The sequence below is a fragment of the Pipistrellus hanaki genome (assembly GCF_964339955.1).
Source record: "Pipistrellus hanaki genome assembly, chromosome: 5".
NCBI classification, from domain to species: Eukaryota; Metazoa; Chordata; class Mammalia; order Chiroptera; family Vespertilionidae; genus Pipistrellus; species Pipistrellus hanaki.
The window spans coordinates 31497843-31519024 of NC_140507.1; the positions used below are offsets into that span (position 1 = coordinate 31497843).

General features: G+C 36.0%; 1 protein-coding gene across 2 annotated transcripts in view; it reads left to right on the forward strand.

Annotated features, from left to right (window-relative positions):
* Positions 1-21182, forward strand: part of AFF4 (ALF transcription elongation factor 4) — a 70725-nt gene that overhangs the window by 13647 nt on the left and 35896 nt on the right. The window contains exons 2-6 of one of the 2 annotated variants that reach the window (XM_084886565.1): positions 4895-4986; positions 5389-5515; positions 7849-8643; positions 9689-9733; positions 14152-14238. In XM_084886565.1, coding sequence (XP_084742691.1) covers positions 5393-5515; positions 7849-8643; positions 9689-9733; positions 14152-14238 — 1050 coding nt within the window. In that variant the 5' untranslated portion in view covers positions 4895-4986; positions 5389-5392. The remainder of the gene's footprint in view (positions 1-4894; positions 4987-5388; positions 5516-7848; positions 8644-9688; positions 9734-14151; positions 14239-21182) is intronic. The other variant, XM_084886564.1, reaches the window with a different exon arrangement.

A 21182-nucleotide genomic window follows, 5' to 3' on the forward strand; every position in this document is an offset into this window, starting at 1 on the left:
TGCCTGTGCTGCGGGATTGCCCTGGCAGGAAGGAGACAAAAGCTCCAGACTGCTCTGAACCCCACTTCCAACCCCACTTCCAACTGAACTGAACCCCAGTTCTGGGCTCATTGGGGGAGAGCCTAGATTGTTTGGTAGCAGGCGAAAATCGAGGGCACCTTTCTCTCAGAGGTGTTTGCAACGAGTACTGAAGGACCCTGAGGAATACTGAGACTCAGAAACCTCATAGGGCGAGGCTGACGGAAACCAAGGCTGTAGGCTCCACCCTGAAACTCTGCCCCATCCAAGCAGAACACAGAGACTTTTAAGGCTACCAACTCAGGGAAGCTGCGAAAATGCCAAGACAAGGAAGTAAATCACAAACGAAAGAAATGGAGGACAAAAAGCGACTGGATATAGAGTTCAAATCTACGCTTATAAGGTTTTTCAAGAATTTCCTAGAAAAGATCAATAAGACCTATGAGGATATGAAAAGGGATCAACTAGAATTAATAAGGAATCAACAAGAAATAATAAGGGATCAACAAGAAATAAAGAATACATTGTCTGAAATAAAAAATATTATTCAGAGTCCTAAAAACAGAATGGAAGATCGTAAGAATCAAGTCAAAGATTTGGAACAGAAAGAGCCAGAAGACACTCTTCCACAGAAGCAAGAAGACAAGAGAATCCAGAAAGTTGAAGATAATATAAGAAACCTCTGGGACAATTTCAAGAGAACCAACATCAGAATTATGGGGGTCCCAGAAGATGAGAGAGAGCAAGATATCGAAAACATACTGAAAAAAATAGTGACAGAAAACTTCCCCCACCTGGTGAAAGAATTAGACTTACAAGTCCAGGAAGTGCACAGAACTCCAAACAAAAGGAATCCAAAGAAGACCACACCAAGACACATCATAATTAAAATTCCAAGAGCAAAAGACAAAGAGAGAATATTAAAAGCAGCAAGAGCAAAGCAGGTAGTTACCTATAAAGGAGCACCCATATGATTGTCAGCTGACTTCTCAACAGAAACCATGCAGGTCAGACGGGAATGGCAAGAAATATTCAAGGTGATGAATAGTAAGAACCTACAGCCAAAAATACTCTACCCAGCAAAGCTATCACTCAGAATCGAAGGCCAGATAAAGAGCTTCACAAATAAAAAAAAGCTAAAGGAGTTCATCACTGCCAAACCAGAATTATATGAATTACTGAAGGGGATTCTTTCGGAAGAGAAAGTAAATAAAGATAAAAATTATGAACAACAAATACGTAACTATCAACAAGTGAATCTAAAAACCAAGGAAATTAAAAAAAAAATCTGATGAACAATATTAACTGTTGAATATAATAGAATCAGAGGTATGGAAGGGGAGTGAACTGACGATTCTTGAGGAAAAGGGGAGAGGGAGATGTGGGAAGAGACTGAACATAAACTGTGTACCTATGGATGAGGACAATGGGGGGTGGGGAGAGGGCAGAGGGTGGGGTGGGAACCTGGTGGAGGAGAGCAATGGGGGGGGGGCAGGAGGGAAGAGGAACATTTGTAATAATATGAACAATAAAGATTTATTTAAAAAAAAAGAAAAGAAATGGTGGACCTTGAAAATGACTTCAGGTTTTCTCACTGCACAGAATATAGTCAAGACACTACTGCAGTTAAATATTTTACCTTTTGTTTTCTCTGCATGATTCACTATAATAATGTGCTTTGTGTTGATATTTACTGCTGTGTTGCTGACAATTGCCTGAAAGAGAAGTTTGGGTGCTTCACTGGGCTGGAAAAACTTTAGCTAAATCAGAAAGCAGGCTAATGTAGTAAGTTTATATCTATAAAAGGCATGCCTAATACATATAAAGCTCTTGCTGGCGCCAATCACATGCATGTGTTTCAATCTGTCATCGTCGTAGTGAATTTGGTTGACACATCTATTATAGAGAAAGGGCAAATAGCATTATTAAAATATTTCTTCTAATTAATTTCCTTTCAATGTACATGAATTTATGCACTGGGCCACCAGTGTTATGTAACCAGAACAAAAAGTCAGGTATCCTTAATTGTTCCATTTAGTAAATTGGGACCTCAACTGTTTATAGTTCAATTGAAGTTTAGAGCTTACATTACTTTGTTACGATATTTAAAAAGTTATTTAAGAGATGATTGCCCTTGTTGGTTTTTGGTTACTAGATGTTTTATGTTTAAGAATTTTTACTAGCAAGGTTGCCACTCTCCATGTAGCTTATCAAATAGTCCTTGCTTATAATTAAACCACCTGAATTACCTTTGACTTGAAGAGGTCCACATTGAAATCTCGAATACAGAGGTGGTAGATTCACATTAGGAACAGCATACCTTTATCAGGGACATCTGTTAGTAGTGCTGCAAATACTGCAAATTTCTGTAGTATTTTCCAGCTTCACTGAAGCAGAACCATCTGCAGAACTAATTAAACTCATGTTGACAGTTGTGGTTCTCAGTTCACCTAGTTCTCTTCCATCAGGATGAGAATTCTCTTTTAAGAATCTCCTATAATACTCCAGGGGTTCCACAGTTCTGAATCCAGCAATCTTCTCACCTGCATGCCTGTGCCTGACAAGTTTTCTTTTCAAAATCCTTTTATCTATCAGTCCCATAAGTTTTGTTTTGATACAGCAATTTGCTAATTTAAAAACAAACACTGAATCCTATTTTAGTACAATAGCTGCATGTGTCATGAGGGATATGCAATAAAATAGTTTTTGTACTGCAAAGATATATTTCAAATTGATACATTTAAATTTTATGTTACTTTTAAGAGAGCTCATATTACTGGAATGGTTGCTTTTGGAAAACTTTATTTTACGTTAAGCAAAGATATTGATGTGAAAATACAGGAGGAAAAAATGGAGACAATAAATTAGATGCAAAAACAAATCAGGAAAAAAATTAGAAAAGAACTAGAACTGGGATATTAGTTCTTTTAAAATAATCTCTTAATTTAGTTCTGATTTTTTTTTAATGTGTATTTTTATTGACTTCAGAGAGTTAAGAGAGAGGGAGAGCGAGTTAGAAACATAAAGTGATGAGAGATAATTATTGATTGGCTGCTCCTGCCTTCCCCACACTGGGAATTGAACCAACAACCTGGACATGTGCCTGCTCTTGGAATCAAACCATAACCTCCTGGTTCATAGGTCAGTGCTCAGCCATTTAGCCACATCAGCAAGGCAGTTCTGAGCTTCTTGGCATTCTTGTTAAAAGAGGGAATATTTGGTTGGATGACTCTTATTTTTTAAGAAAAGAAAACATAGTTTTTTGTAATTATAGGAGGGATTTTTTTAAATGGAAATCATACCTGGTTTTTGTTTTTGTTTTTTGTATTTCTTGCATGATTATTTTAGTGTTAAATACATAAAATTAAATCATAGTTTAAAGAAGGAATTTCTGATCTCTGATCTTTCTGGAATTGAATTTATGAAATGTAAGAAAATCATTAGTTAACATGCCCCTTAAATTTTCAGATACAAATAAATTTGTATTTTCCAGCACCATAGGTTAAGAGGTCTATTTGAAACTTGATTGTTAGCGATATACAATTATTAGTTGTATCAAGTGAGCTGGAGGATAATATATGGTCTTTAGTTTTATTCTCTGAATACTGAAGTGTAGATGTTGTATGATATTTATTAAAGGAAGACTCAAACACTTTTTGGGGTTCTGTATGGTGCTAAATACTAGGGAGATTGAACAAAGCACACACTCAAAAAACATTCATTTCTAAGTTTATTAGAAAATTGTACAAATAAGAAACAACTTGAAGCCAAAACCGGTTTGGCTTAGTGGTAGAGTGTCGGTCTGCGGACTGAAAGGTCCCAGGTTCGATTCCGGTCAAGGGCATGTAGAGGGTGTGCAAGAGGCAGCTGGTCGATGTTTCTCTCTCATCGACGTTTCTAGCTCTCTATCCCTCTCTCCTCCTCTCTGTAAAAAATCAATAAAATATATTTAAATTAAAAAAAAGAAACAACTTGAATATACATTTGGAACACTTAGAATACTTTAAAAATATTAAATGTAAGGTATTGATTATGCAAATTAGAAAGGTTATCTCTGAATGTTATACTGTTCTAACCACTTATAAAAGTCCTCAAGAGTATATTGGCTTTGCTGTCCATTCTAATTTTATAATTAAATTTCCCTAATCTTTATGGACTTTAATTTTCCAATTAGGTTTGATTATTAAATCATAAGTCTCAAAATGCTGCACATAGTATAACTTGATTTTTGCCTTTGGCTTCCAACAGGACTTTTTTTTTTTTTTTTTTTTTTTTTTAATCAAAAGTAGAACAGCCCTAGCTGATTTGACTCAGTGCATAGCACATTGGGCTGCAGAGTGAAGGGTCCTGGATTCTATTCCAGTCAGTGCTGCACATGCCTGGGTTTCGGGCTTGATCCCCTGTAGGGGATGTGCAGGAGACAGCCAGTCAATGATTCTCTGTCATCATTGATGTTTCTTTCTTTTTCTCCCTCTCTCTTCCTCTCTGAAATAAAAATTTAAAAATAAGTACTGGTAAAACTAGGACAGGTGGTTTAATCTATCTCCAAGGAAGAGTGTTACACAGTTCCTGGTAATTCTTTGTCCCAGGGTTTGAAAACCTTTTTCATCATCTATGTAACCGTAATCCCTACTGCTGTAAATCAACTATTTTCCTTAGTTTATTCTTAGTGAAAAGACACCGTACTTTCATGATTATAGAAAAGACACACTCATTTTTCCCTTCACCCTAAGTCTTTTTCTTTTCCATCACAATTTCAACTACTGTTACTAACACAAGTAATTTTAGATTATATTGCTGAAAGCCTCGGTTTTGCCATTTATTGAGGTGTTAATTGAAATGTTAATGTATTTAGAGCAGAAATGTCGTTTTTTAGGGAATCTAGAGCAACAGCAAAGCTGAGGTCAAACTGCCATAAGGATGGACACCAAGGAAGCTGTGTTTGGGACAAAAAGAAATCAAGATAAGGTAGATGCAAAGTAGAGACAAGCACTGGACCTTGGGGAGAAGGGGTGGTAGGTGGGAGTGGGTTGTATGCCTCTAATGACAGAATAGTTAAGAGTTCTGAAGAGGAAGCCATCAGAAATATTAAGGATTTGGGTTTAAGTACTACCTTCTCTCTGAATGTGTAAGTTTTAGCTGGTTTTTAGATAGCAGAATATTTTAAAAGTTGATAAGGTTAAGTATTTCAGTGGGGTGGTATTAATTGATAAAATCATTGCCAAAACCCAACTTCAGCACTAATGCCTGTTATTATTTGGAAGGTGAAAGGGAATCTCCATTTGAAGCATTAAACTGACAAAATCAGTAGAGAACATCTAACTTTTCCTTTTCTTTTGTGTGATATAAAGATTGTGTTTTTTCCCCTAGCAACATGAACCGTGAAGACCGGAATGTGCTGCGTATGAAAGAACGGGAAAGGCGGAATCAGGAAATTCAGCAGGGTGAAGACGCCTTCCCACCTAGCTCTCCTCTCTTTGCTGAGCCATACAAAGTTGTAAGTTGTCCTTTTCTGAATGTTTTCCCCCCAATATGACATTTAAAAATTTTTATCATTATTATTTTTTAATCAGAGAGGAAGGGAGAGGGAGAGAGAGAGAAATATCAATGATGAGAGAATCATTGATTGGCTGCCTCCTGCATGCCCCCCACTGGGACTGAGCCCACAACCTTGTCCTTGACCAGAATCGAACCTGGGACCTTTCAGACTGCAGGCCGATGCTCTATTCACTGAGCCAAACTGGCTAGGGCAATACTATGATGTTTTTATTTTTAAAATGTTTATAAGCTTGAATTTTTATATTAGATAAGAGTTATCATGTATACCATTTCCTCTGAGTGGAATTTATTTTGTTGAGGTGCTTTTATTGGAGTATAACGTGTACAAATAAGTATACAAATTATGTTATAGCTAAAAGAATTTTTCACAGCATGAACAACCTGATAATAATCAGTATCTAGATCAAGAAATAGGATATTACTAGGGCCCTGCAGTCATTGTCATTGCCCATCTCCACCCCAATTGCTATCCTATAATTTTGAAAATGTGATCTGGATCAGCTCAAACATTCATGTCTGTATTTCTGTCTCTACTACTAACTTTGGGCAGGTATTTCACCTTTTAAGCCTTAAATTAAGTTAAAATTTTGTGAATCAATCTTCATTGTCTGCTGTTTTCTAGGTTCTTTGGGTATAACATCAGACAAAATGAATATATTTCATAGATTCTTTCTGCCTATTCAGTTGCTTGGTTAACTAGGTTTCAGTGACTTAATAGTTTGTTTGAATAAATGTATTTTCAGTATCAATCTGTTTCTTTTGCTATTGTCACATACTAAATTCTCTGATTTTCTTTCTAATGTATTTAATGCTTAATTAACCATATCAGATTTAGAGTAAAGCATATTGTCAGAGTTGTTCAATAAATGGAACCAACTGCTATTTTTATAACTACCATTGTGCTTGATTTGGGATGACATAAAACACTGAATGGTACCACTTCTGATGACTAATGTAACTATAGTGGCCACAAAGGTGTCTAATATTTGATTTGGCTTTGGGTTTTATTTGAAGTATTTTTACATTTTAAAGACATATTTTGTATAATAGCTATAATACAATGTATAGCAGCAGCAATGACCATTATTACCATAGTATGAGATTGAGAAGTTGTTAGACTTTTTTTCTGATAAAATATAAATGTAACAGCAAAAAATAAAAATAAATGTAAGAGCATATCCTGGATTTATCCTTAGAACATTTAATGTTTATGGATATTATATGAGATCTATAAAAGCCATGCATTCAGAGCTTTTAAGGATTTCCTAATAAAGGCAGTTAAACTGACATGATTTATATGAATATAACACAAAACTTGAGATTTGGGATTATTGATTAAAATCATACGCCATTTATTTTGTAATCACTCTGTAATGAATTGGATTTTATTTCTAATCTTGATATTGTCTATAAGTTGCTGTATAGTTAGCTCTCTTAGTAGGGATCATACTGATTTTCAAATTATTTAAAGTCCTTACTGATTCATGCCAACCACAAAATAAAATAGTAGTGACTCAGTCTTGATTTCCTTTTTTAATGTAATTGGTAGACTTTCTTCTATGTGTATGAATGTGAAAGAGTCCTAAAGCTTGGATACATCTTCAACTTCCTTATTATCCAAGAATAATTCTTTAAGTTTAAAGTATGTACTATTGACTTCAAATAGCGGAGCATTTATTGGTCAGAATTAGAAGTTAGGATTTAAAACTTATTTATTTATTCATTTAAATTAAATTTATTGGGGAGAATTTAAAACTTTTACCAATGGATTGTCTATGCTTAATTTGTTACTGGGACTTTTCTTAATTTGATGAGTCAAAGTAACAGAGGAATTAAAATTTAAAAAACAGTAGTTGGCTATAACTTGTTTCACTAAATTTTTGAATTATTAGGAATATAATGTTTTCCTAGACTGTGTATGAATAATGTGATGACCTGGAACTTAATTACATAAAGGCAGATTATTTTTCCTGTTCTTGAAAAGATTTTCAGTATTGTGTCAATATATTTATTGGTGAAATTTGTATTTTTCTCCTCCTGGAATTTATTATATATATATTTCTCAGTGTCCTGTAGAATATTTGTGTTTTAGCATGAATGTGTTTCAGTTTCAGTGCATTGTTTTCACTAGAAAAAATTATATATTTGGAGTTTGCTTTGAGTTGTTAACCTGAAGATAGGAAAGACCCTTTCCATTTGAAGTTTGGAAAGTCACTTTAGAGGCATCTCTTATTTCAAGTTATGCTAATTATATTTTACATTTCTTTGTAGACTAGTAAAGAAGATAAGCTATCAAGTCGTATTCAGAGTATGCTTGGAAACTACGATGAAATGAAGGATTTCATAGGAGACAGATCTATACCAAAGCTTGTTGCACTTCCCAAGCCTGCAGTACCAACGACAGCAGATGAAAAATCTAACCCAAATTTCTTTGAACAGAGACATGGAAGCTCTCATCAGAGTAGCAAATGGACTCCTGTAGGACCTGCACCCAGCACTTCTCAGTCTCAGAAACGGTCCTCAGGCTTACAGAGTGGACACAGTAACCAGCGGACCAGTGCAGGTGGCAGTGGTGGCACTAATAGTAGTAGCCAGAGGCATGACCGTGATTCATATAGCAGTAGTGGGAGCAGTAGCCGGAAAAAAGGCCAGCATGGATCAGAACACTCCAAATCACGCTCTTCCAGCCCTGGAAAACCCCAGGCTGTTTCTTCATTAAGCTCCAGTCATTCCAGGTCTCACGGGAATGATCACCATAACAAGGAACATCAGCGTTCCAAATCACCTCGGGACCCTGATGCAAATTGGGATTCTCCTTCCCGTGTATCTTTTTCAAGTGGGCAGCACTCAAATCAGTCTTTCCCACCTTCATTGATGTCAAAGTCCAGTTCAATGTTACAGAAACCCACTGCCTATGTACGACCTATGGACGGACAGGAGTCCATGGAACCAAAGCTGTCCTCTGAGCACTACAGCAGTCAATCCCATGGCAACAGCATGGCTGAATTGAAATCTAGCAGCAAAGCACATCTCACCAAGCTGAAAATACCTTCCCAACCACTGGATGTAAGTCACACATTTAGAACTTTTTTTTAACATTGTGACTATGTGGAGCAGTTTACCATGAAATTATGGTTGATCTTGAACTGTCCCTTTGTTTTAATAGTAAGGAATGTAAAAGTTTAAAGGAAGACTTGTGATTGACTTCCAAATAGATCCATAGAGTTGTTAGTTTCGCCCTCTTATGCAGTAGAGAAAATATTCGTTGTTTCAAACATTAAAATGATGAGTTGGTTATAGAATAAAAGTACGATCTATGAATATCTTAGATTTCCTACTGGCCAGGTGGCCTGGTTGGTTGGAGCATTTTCCCATACACTAAAAGTTTGTGGGTTCCAATTTCTGGTCAGGGCACACACATCTCTCTCATATTGATGTTTCTCTCTCTCTGTCTCTTTTTCCACCTCTTCCTCTTTTCTCACCTATCTCTCTCTTCCTCTAACTCTCAAATCAATGAACATATCCTCAGGTGAAGATAAAAAAGAAAATAAAATAATTAAAGATAACGTTAGTAGCTGAAAATCACAGCTCATAGCTTAAAACAGTGGGATGGAGGTCAGGTTTAGAGAACATTTAAACATATTTTGAGAACATTTAAAAAAATTTCCTGTGGCCTTGAAAAACTTATTGTTCTTGGCATTTGTCATCTAATTACTCCTCTGGAGAGAAAAAAGTGGTAATTTGTTCTTTCTTCAAACAATATGATCCTTAGAATTTTAAAATTTTTTGGCAAATTGTTCATCTGAGAAATTACATTTAAAAATAATTTCTAACCTAAGTATGAGAAAGAGATTCTAAAGCTTTTGAAAAATACAAAGTTTTTTTAAAGTCATGTACGGTTTGGTGATTAAGATATTTTTAGTTTTTGAGAAGTTTGTATTTAAGAAAAGTAGTCCAAGTATTCTAATAAGTACTCTGATGTGGAATAGTGGGAGCATAAGTACTTCTTTAAGTTTTGTTTCTAATAATGTTATTGAATTTGTACAACCAATGATAAAATTCTAATAAGTGACTTCAAATCTAATGTCTATTTCTTTTCTTCTTTCCTAAGGCATCTGCTTCTGGTGATGTGAGCTGTGTGGATGAAATTCTTAAAGTAAGTTGCTCTGCCACTCACTTACCCTATTTATCCCTCTATTTCACAAAGGATCTGAAGCAACAGATTGTTCACATGTGTAACTTGATTATGTCCATAAAAAATAATTGACTCTATTTATTATGCTTATATTCATACTTAGGTTCTAAATCATTTGGTTTGTTTACTATTTGGCCTCAAAAGAGCGGTTTTTGTTTTTAAGTAAAACAAATTTCAGTCTTAACTGTTGGCCTTAAAAAGAGGAAGGAACTAAATATAACTATACGTTTTCTGGTTTATCTGTTAATAATTTGAAGTGCTAAAAAAACTCGATAGTTATCAGTCAAACCATCATATTGAAAAATAGCTTGCTTTGTAATTCGTCTGTACACTCTGATCAAATCCTACATTGAATGACCTCCTCTGAATACTGCATATTTTGAGTGTTTAATGGAATGTTTAAAAGTGACATATGACCAAAAAGTAGATTCCTCCATTGAGAAAAGAAAAAGAGGAAGTCCAGTGATGTATCTCAGTATCATGGTATATTTTGTATATAAATATTTGAATTTTTTTTTTAATATATATTTTATTGATTTTTTACAAGAGGAGAGAGGGATAGAGAGCTAGAAACATCGATGAGAGAGAAACATCGACCAGCTGCCTCTCGCACACCCCCCACTGGGGATGTGCCCGCAACCAAGGTACATGCCCTTGACCGGAATCGAACCCGGGACCCTTCAGTCCGCAGACCGATGCTCTACCACTGAGCCAAACCGGTTTCGGCAAATATTTGAATTTTTTGACAAGCTGCTCACCTGAATAATTTCACTTAAAATTATTTTTAATCTGAATATAAGAAAGATATATATATATATATATATATATTAAAATATATTTTATTGATTTTTTTACAGAGAGGAAGGGAGAAGGATAGAGTATTAGAAACATTGATGAGAGAGAAACATCAACCAGCTGCCTCTTGCGCACCCCCTACCGGGGATGTGCCCGCAGCCAATGTACATGCCCTTGACCGGAATCGAACCTGGGACCTTTCAGTCCGCAGACCGACGCTCTACCACTGAGCCAAACCGGTTTCGGCATAAGAAAGATATTTTAAAGCTTTTGAAAAATATATAAAGTTATTTGGTCACTCATATGTATGAGTGACCAAATAACTGCTTTTGACTCAATAGAGAAAAACTGTCAGAAACATATTACTTGTACTTTTTATAAAAGCACCTAAATTTTTATTCTATTAGCATTTCAATATGGATACTTTTGAAAGATTATTTGCATTGGTCACTTTTACTTTATTCCTTTTTTCTTTCCTTTAATCCAGTATAATCTCTCCTTTATCTCTACCATTTTGCTGAATCTGTTCTGTGATGTCATTGGGGACTTCATTTGAGTTCTCTGCTCTTTCAGCTCTTTTAAAGGATTTTTATTTTTTTCTTCCTTGACTGTTGTTATGCTTCGTTGTTTTTATTTCCCATACAATTTTCTTGTCTCTTACTCTCTGCCTTTGGGAAACCCTGTGTCCTCTCTTACCTTTTTATTAATAATACGGGTGTATTTTCTAGCCTCTCCTCTTCTTTTTGCTCGGTTAGTTGCCATTGCCTCTTTTTTTTTTTTTTTTTTTTTTTGCTTTATCTATGAGATATCTATTCAGTCTTTCTCGTCTGCCTTGGTCTCCTTTAGGTTTTGGTTTATGTTTCTTAATTGTTTTTTTTTTTTTTACCTGGGTCTCCATTTGGATTTCTCCCTGCTTTTTCAGACTCAAATGTCTAAATTTATCAGGTTTCCTTGCGTTAATAGTACTACCATTTTTCCATTCTTATAAGTGTAGCATCCTAATTACCTCTCATTTCTTTCTCACATGTTCTTTTTAATCACAAACTACATGTAGACTTTGAAATTCCTTGAAAATATTTATTTCCTTTATTTCCATTTCTGCTACCTTGAGCTTCAAAAATTGCAATGTACAGTTCTCACTCTGCTTTTCTTGTCTTCCGTCTCCCTGCTCATCTGTCTTCTGTATTGCTACCAGGTTCATTGCCTCAATCCTTTTATCTTCATAAATTAATATGCTTCCTTAAAATTTTCAATGGCTCTCTTAAGGCCCATACAAAGAATAGTGCCCAAATTTAACATTCCAGATCTTCCATAGGTCAGTCCTAATCTCTCCCACTACAGATTAACCAAACTGGTTTCCCTAAGCCATACATGTTCTCTTCCTTTTACCTTTTTTAAAGAAAACTTGCATGGAACGTGTCTCTCCTTCCTCTCAAGTTATATATAGATTTTATTTTTTATTAGAATCCTAATGAAATTCTCTTCCCCCTTTATCATATCAACAGAGACCACAGTGATAAGCTTTTTCCTTTGATTTTCATATAGCATTAATTTTTCAGTTGCCATGTATATAAAAAAATTTAAGGGAGCATATATCTCTTCCCCAAATCCTCAAAAATATATGGCATTCTAATACCTAGAAGAAATCTTATGTTTTTTTGTACTTAATTATACCTTTCATATTACTGACAATTTATTTTGCATTTTATATATACAAGGTGGCATATGGCCTTGGGTGTAATAAGTGCTCAATCATTTGATGATGGATTTTCTTTTGAGGGTATTTTGGTATTTGAGGTGTAAAATACCAATACTGTAAACCTGGGGTATATGATTTTCTGTTTTCTTTCCCCTTCCCTATGTGCAGTGGGCAAGGAACTTCAGGTCTGAATTCCCTTCATGTTTTTTGATATTTGTAGTCATACTGTTTCTAGGAACAAATTTAAAGGGGAAAAAAATGTAATGTAAAAGCAGTATGTATTTACTATAAAAAAGGATTTATTAATTCAAGTCTTACTAATTTAACACTGTGTATCAAATACTGGGGATACAGTGGTGATGATAATGATACTGTTGCCTTTGAGCTGACATTTTAGAGCAGGATGTAAGAAATCAATTATATTATTTCAGTAAGTGAAATGCCATTAAAAAATAAAGCATTGTAAGAAGGTGAAGAGCAATTACAGTGCAGGTAGTGAGTGATTCTAGAGGTTCAAGTACTGTGTTTCCCCGAAAATAAGACATCCTCCGAAAATAAGACCTAGCGCATGGAAAGATAAGACATCCCCTGAAAATAAGACCTAGCGCAACTTTGGGAGAAAAAATTAATATAAGACACTGTCTTATTTTTGGGGAAACAGGGTAGTAAAGACTGTATCAAATTCCCTTGTCTTTTGTCCCTTCTGCCATTCTGTTGCCCAAAGGTAGCTATTGTTAACTATCTTCCAGAGATTTTTTTTTTTCATATATAAACATTTACTAGAACATAGACTGTGATTTTTGTTTGTTACTTAGTAATAATATGTGGACATCATTTCATGTCAGTATTTAAATTTCTCATTTTACTGTCTGCTTGATGTTCCATCGTATGGATGTCTGGTAATTTATTTAATTATTCCTGTGTTATTGGACATTTAGGTTGCTTTCATTTTTTTAGTGTGAGCTGCTTGAACATGTATCTTAACTATATGGGTATAAGCTATAAGATAAATTCTTAAAGCTTATGCTACCTTTATTGTATTTTTCTCTGTATAATGGTTTACTTTGAGCTAAATGCCAGAATAAAACACTCCCTCCTTATTCCATGCCTAATATCTCTCTCTCCCCTGGTTCCCTAATATCCACATTGTGATCTTATCCAAACCTCCACTTGGACATACTTGGCATATGATTAGACAGCAGGTATTGAATAAAATCAGACTTATGGCCGTGCTTGTTTGTCTTCTTGCTCATGTGCTTTTGATATCTGTTTTCTGATTTTCCTGACTAATATTTCCTATCAGTGAATAACCTCTGTGGCCAGACATCCTAGGATGAAATTCTGTGTTCATTACTTACTAAATGTGTGATCTTGAATAAATAACTTAATCTCTGTGCTTCAATTTCATCCTTCATAGACTTAGGATAATAATGCTATCTACCTCATAATGTGATTGTGAACACTATATGAGTAATAGACATGTAAAACACTTAGCATAATGTCTGGCTCATTACAGGTACACAGTGCTAGCTACTTTTATTATTATTATCTCTCTCCTCTCACTCCCACAGCAACCTCTTCCTCAGTAGCATTTTACTATGTGCCTTGTATTTGATTACAGGACTAATTTCTGTAACTGTTTACAAGGTTATATCATTCTAATTCCCAGCTCTTTGACACCAGAGAGTGTATATTATTTATTTTCCTATTACCTACCCAAAAGTGCCTTGCACACAGTTGTGCTTAATTAATATTTATCGACTAAGTATGTATACCTTTAGAGGAACAATCATGAAACCAGCATTTATAATACAAATCTGGTTTTTAGCTGTGTAATTTTTATCCTTGACCTGGTTGAAAACAAACTGTAATAATTACATTTCAGGAGATGACGCATTCATGGCCTCCCCCTCTAACGGCTATTCATACACCATGCAAAACAGAACCTTCCAAATTTCCTTTTCCAACTAAGGTAAGTAAATAAAATGTATCTTTGATACTGTAAGAAAACTCTTAATGGCTTGACTAAAATTATATGAATTCAAAATTGTCTTGCCATTCCCATTCTAGTGGGAGTCAGACAATAAACGAGAATAAACAGATAAGTTCAGCTAGTGATAACTGCTATGAAAAATAAAACCAGATAGTAGAATCAAGAGAGATTTAAATGGAGAGATACTTGAAAAGCTTTCAAGGCAATATGAGGAAGAGACTTTTAAGTTTGTTGGCAAACGCCTTTGGTTTCTAGGCTACAGGTGGTAAGGTCTTCTTAAACTATTGTCTGAGAAACTCCTTTCCATACGACATAGAAACCATATTTATGTTATATGGAAAAAGATTCCTCAGACAAAAATTCCAAGCTCAACTAAAATCAGAATTTTTTAAACATTAACTTATTCAAATTATACAAGAATACATTCTTCTATGTAGTTTGATTAGGACTTCTAATAGTAGCCTTCCTCAGTTTTGCCTCCTCCATCTCATACGAGCTCCTTTCATACATACATTTGTAATACTGTTCATATGCATTTATATGCATATTATGTAATCATAAGCATTTTCTCATTATTTCTTTACAGAATTATTTCTTTGTATTTTTAATCACTCAGAAATAGGTCTTTTCCTTGTTATACATATGTATTATCTATAAATTATTAATAGATAATGTTATATATAGAGCTATTTCACTTTTTAGAAATGCATCCATAGTATAAATGTATATTATTATTTAGCCATTTCCCTTTGCTATTTAAGTTGGCAAGTTTTCATTTCTATAAACATTGCTATAGTGGATATCTTGGTTCATGCCTTCTAGTGTGCATGCAAGTTTCTTTTGGGAAAAAGCAAGAAGTAGAATTACTGAGTATTGAAAGTATTGATATATGCCTAATACATACTTTCAAATTCCCTCTGAAGTGAATGTATCAGTCAGTGCTCCCACTTGTGTTCCCTATTTTTCCTCATATGCACACCCATTTGTTATTTTGACCACCAATCTTTTGAGTGAAAAATGGCATTCCATTTCCAAATTGCTAGTGAAGTTCATCTTTACAAATTTGCCATCCATTTGATTTCTATATAGATGAATTTGCCCACATCCTCTACCCTTAGGACTGCATCTTTCACCTATGAGTGTTAGGAGTATTTTTTAATGTTTTTTTGTTTGTTTGTTTGAATTATGGAATCTAATATTTCCTTTTACCACATGTTACAGATATATTTCCCATAGCCCATTTAAGTTTTATGGTCTTGAAGTTTTAATTTTGATGAATAAATACCAATATATCTTTCTCTTTCTTATAGCTTTTGCTTTTTAATATCTTTTTAAAGAACACTATTCATTCCCTAAAATTATAAATATATCCTATTATTTTTCTTTTCGTGTGATTGCAATTTTGTTTTCTATGTTTATATTTAGCCAAGTTTATTTTTGTGAATGATGTTATGTTAGAGATATAACTTTCTTCCCATACCAGTATATGCGCTGTACCACTCTTTTACTTTTTAAAAAATCTTCACTCGAGGATATTTTTTCATTGATTTCTAGAGAGAGTATAAAGGAAGGAAGAGAGGGAGGGAGAGAGAAACATTGATATAAAAGAGACACAAAGATTGGTTTCTTCTCACACATGCCCCTCCTGGGTCTAGGGAGTCTTGACCGGGAATCCAACCCACAATCCTTGGATCTGAGGGCTGACATTCTAACCACTGAGCAGACCTGGCACTCTTTTTTTGTTGTTGTTAATCCTCACCTGAGGATATTTTTCCATTGATCTTTTAAAGAGAGTGGGAGAGGGAAAGATTGGAGGGAAACCTCAATGTGAGAGAAACATATCGATTGGTTGGAGCCTTTTTCAGCAAGAGGAGATGCTCTTGGCAGACAAAAATACATAATCCCTATATCTGGACTGATAGCCAGTCGTATGCACTATACTGCCAAACTGGTCATTAAAAAATTGAACTGCTAAAAAAAAAAAAAAAATTGAACTGCTTTCTTACACCTTATACTAGTGGTTGGCAAACTGCAGCTCTGTTGACTAACAAGTTTGCCAACCATTGCCTTATACCAAAAAGCTGTTGCTCTTAAAATCCCTCCTCAGCCCCCATTTTAGGTTCTGACTTTGCAGTTTACCCAATTAGGTTCTGATTTATCGGTTTCTATGCCAATCAGCATCAAAAGCTTTGCCTCCTATGCAACCATTGGCCCCTCAGAGTTCACCCAGATTTGGTTCTGATTAGTCAGCTTCTATGCCAGTCAGCATCTCCGGGCCTATCTCCGGGCCTGATCAGAGACACAAGGGGCTTATCAGCAGCCCTCGTGGAGGCCCAGAAAGAACAAGAGGCGCAGCTGCTGATGAAGCCAGGAGAGAAAGAAAGAAGCAAGGGCTGATCAACAGCTGCCACAGAGGCTGTGAATCAAACCCTGCCCCTCTCTCTGGGCCTGCTCTGTAGCCGCCTCAGTAGTCTTGCTGGATCACTGCACCTGCAGAGGCGGCAGTCAGGACTGACTTTCGGTGTTTGATGGAGCCTTCGGTCGTTATGGACCCTGATTTTTTTTTTTTTATATTAGGATACCGATTAATTGATTTCAGAGAGAAAAGGAGAGGGAGAGAGATAGAAACATCAATGATGAGAGAAAATCACTGATTGGCTGCCTTCTACAAGCCCCTCACCGGGGACTGAACCTGCAATCTGGCCTGTGCCCTTGACGGAATTGAACCCAGGACCGTTCAGTCCACAGACTGATGCTCTCTCCACTGAGTAAAACTGGCTAGGGCCAGTCTTTTACTTTCTAAATCAACTTTTACATAAAAATCTGCACATATATTTAATATACAGTTTGAGTTTTGATAGGTGTATGCACCTTTGTAACCACCACCCTAATCAAGAATTAGCCTAGCTTGTGTGACTCAGTGGTTGAACATAGACTTATGAGCCAGGAGGTCCCAGTTTGATTCTGGTTGGGGTACATACCTGGGTTTTGGGTTCCATCCTCAGTGGGGCCTTCCAGGTGACAACCAATCGATGATTCTCTCTCATCACTGAAGTTTTATCTCCTCTTTCTCTTCCTTCAGCTCTGAAATTGATAAAAATCTATTTAAGAAAAATAATTAGAACATTTCCATCACCCTCCAAGTTCCCTCATGTTCCTTTGCATGAGGGAACTCCTATAACTGGCCCCACATAATTGATGATTTGTTTTATGTAATTATAGATAAGTTTTGCCATTTCTAGAATTTCATATAAATGGAATCCCATTGTTTATTTCTTTTGTATATAGGGTCACTTTTTTGTTCAGCATATACTTTTGGAATGCTTCCATGTTCTTGAATATATCAGTGATTTGTTCCTTTTTATTTTTGACTTTTCATTTCTGTTGTATGAAAATACTAAAACTTATCCATTCACTTTTTGGTAAACAATTGAGTATTTTCCAGATTTGAGCTATTAAGAATTAAGTATACTAGTAAACATTCATTTACAGATCTTTGTATGGATAATTACTGGGTCATATGTTGATTGCATGTTAAATTAATACTAAACTGAAAACTATTTTCAAAAGTGATTGTATCACACTCCTAATTTCCCCCACATCCATCCCCCACAGTGTATGGTAGTTTTTATTCTCCATCCTTGCCTACATTTGGAATTGTCAGTCTGTTTAGTTTTAACCATTTTACTGGACATGTAATTTTATTTTTTGTGTTAATTTTATTACCCTAATGACGAATGGTGTTGAACTTCTTTTCATGAGTGAATTAACCTTTTTTTTTTTTTTTTTTTTTTTTTTGACATGTCAGTTCAAATGATTTGTCTTTTTTTGTGTGGTGGTGGTGGTGGCAGGGTTGGAGGTGTTTATAGGTTTTTTTCCTTCTTATAATGTCTTAGGTTTTGGTATCATGGTAGTACTGGTTTCCCAAAAGGAGCAAGAAAGTACAACCTTATCTTTACTTAAGTAGATTTTGGAATTTATTAATCCTTCCTTGAATGTTTAATATAGTTTAACATTGACACTATCTAGACCTTTAGAGTTCTTTATTGGAAGTTTGTAAATTACAAATTCAATTTTTTTTATTAGATATAAAACTATTCAGATTTTTTTTCTTATGTGAGTTTTGGTAATTTTATTTTATCTAAGTAGTCAAATTTATTGACATAGATTTATTTATAATTAGAGGCCCAGTGCATGAATTCATGCACCTTGAAAGGAACTATGGGTTGTAAGGCTGCAGTGGGCACAGGAGTGGGTCTCAGCTCATACTCCACACCCGTCTGTTGCTTCCCGCCGCAGCCCCCAACCCGGCACCACCCCGCTTGTACCCCCTGATGGCACAGAGCGATTGGAGTCAGCGCCAACAGCGGGTGCAAGTGGGGCCAGTGCCCTCAGCGGGTACGAGCGGCATCTGCTGCCCCTCAGGAGTAGGGGGAAGTGGAGAAGCCCTCAAGGGCAATTGGAGTGGCAGCGGCTATTTGCACCTACTGACAGTGCTGAGCGTTCAGGACCAGTGCCAGGCACTGGTAGTGGGTGTGAGCAATGGCTCCGGTGCTGGCAGGCAGGTGCAAGCTCCAGGTGGGACTCTCGCGTGTGGGACTGTGGCGCTTGGGAGCAAAGAATTTTCAGTAACCACCAGAGGTTTGCCCTGATGACAGCAATTGGCACCCCACCTTGATCTGGTGCCCCACCCATCTGTTCCACCATACCCCCACAGCCAATGCCCGCCATGTTCCATGTGTGCCCCCTAGTGGTCAGTGCATGTGCATGTCATAGCCACTGGTTCGGTTGTTCTGCCATTTGATCTATTTGCATATAGGGTTTTAGATAGATAGATAGATAGACAGACAGACAGACAGACGGACGGACGGACGGATGGATGTGTACTTATTCTTAAGTGTCTATGGGATCTGTAGTGAAGTCTTTTTCCCACCTGATATTAGTGATTTGTATTTTCTCTCTTTCTGTTTTCTTTGTTCATTCCAGCTAGAGGTTTATTAGTTTTATCAATCATTTCCAAGAATCATCTAAGGTTCTCTCAGTTTTCTATTTCTTTCATTTTGCATTTATGGTGATTCTTCTACTTAAAATGGGTTTTATTTGCTTTTCTTTTAACTTTTTTTTTTTAAGAGGACTTTTTTTTGGTAAATCACAGGGGTTAAAAAAAAGTAATTTCTAGAAGAAATGGGCTTAGAAAATGAGTTATGGAGGTAAAAGAAGGGCCCGTGGCGCTTGGAAGGGAGGAAGCTAATGGTAACAGCTCGGGGGAAGGTGAAGGAAAGGAGTTAAGAGCTCACTGGGTCCTCCTCCTAAAGGTTTTAAGGGTAGAGATTTTATAGGAAGTCCCAAGGGAAGGTCTTAATAGACTATTCAGTAGCTTTCCAGGTGTGTCCTTACAGGGTTGTGGTCTCCACTGATTGGTTAGCTGCCACCAGGTCCATGAGGTAATTAATTATTCAAAGTAGCTGGTCCTAAGGACAGCAGTGGCTGGTTTTGTTGGTTATCTGGGCCTGGAGCTAAAATACAACAGTGATGAAACCATATGAGTCACTCTAAGAGCATTCCAAGGAGAGACACCATTATGCAGAGCGACCAGGGGTCAGACCAAACCTGGGTTCAGCAACCTTGGTTCTTGAGTTCTGACTAGGAAAGAATTCAGAGCCAAGACCCAAACTGTAAGAGAACATTTATTTGGTAAATCGCAGAGGTAGAAAAATGTAATTTCTAGAAGAAATGGGCTTAGGAGTTGAATTATGGAAGTAAAGGCAGGACCCTTGGAGTTTGAGAGTGAGGAAGGTAATGGTAACATGCCTGGGGTGGTGGGGGAAGGGCATGCTCCGGGAGGGAGAGCCATTTCTAACTTAATGTGGAAATTTGTTGTAGTTATATCTATGCCTGGTTTTGGTATCAGAGTAATTCTGACCTGATAGAGTGAGTTGGGACATAACTTTCTCCTCAATTTTCTGGAAATTTGCATAAAATTGATATTTTTTCCTTAAACAAATATTAAAATTCACCTGTGAAACCCTTTGGCTGTTGAGCTTCCTTTGTAGGACAGTTTCTAAGTAAAAATGACGTTTATTTAATAGATGTAGAGCTAGTCATGTAATCGACTTCTTGAATGTGCTTTGGTAGTTTGTGTCTTTCAAGGAATTTGTGCATTTATCTACTGATTGTCAAAGACATCAAATTTATTGGTGTACGTTTTTATAACATTCCCTTATTTTTTATATTTCTTATTTTGGTTATTTGTACTTATTTTTTATATTTCTTATTTTGGTTATTTGTAATTTATTTCTTCTCTCTTTTTCCTCTGGCTAGGAATTTGTCAGTTTTATAGATCTTTAAAAACTGTTTTTTTTTTATCTCCATTGTTTTCTCTTTTAGTACATTGATTTCCACTCTGACCCTGATCACCTTTTTCTTTTGTTTTCCTTTGGTTCAGTGTGCTCTAATAAAAAAAAAAAATTCTTAAAGTAGAAACTAATGTTATTGACTTGAGCTCTTTCTTACTTTCTAATATACACTTTTAGTGTTATAATTTTCTTCTTAATGTTTTATCTGTAACTCACAAAGTTTAGTATGTGTTGTGTTATTTCTGGCATGTGAGGTATTCCAAGAGTTTAGATCTTCTCAATATGAAAAAGTTGATAGAATTGCTCACATTCATTTAATCTTAGCGGTAGCATATTGTAATTTTAAGTGTGGCTTGGTTAACATTATTTACAAAGTATATTAACTGGTCTTAATCCAACAATCTTCACTAAAGCACATGTGGCTTAAAAAATACCTACAGTGAGCCGAAACCGGTTTGGCTCAGTGGATAGAGCGTCACCCTGCGGACTAAAAGGTCCCAGGTTCGATTCTGGTCAAGGGCATGCACCTTGGCTGCGGGCACATCCCCCGTAGGGGGCGTGCAAGAG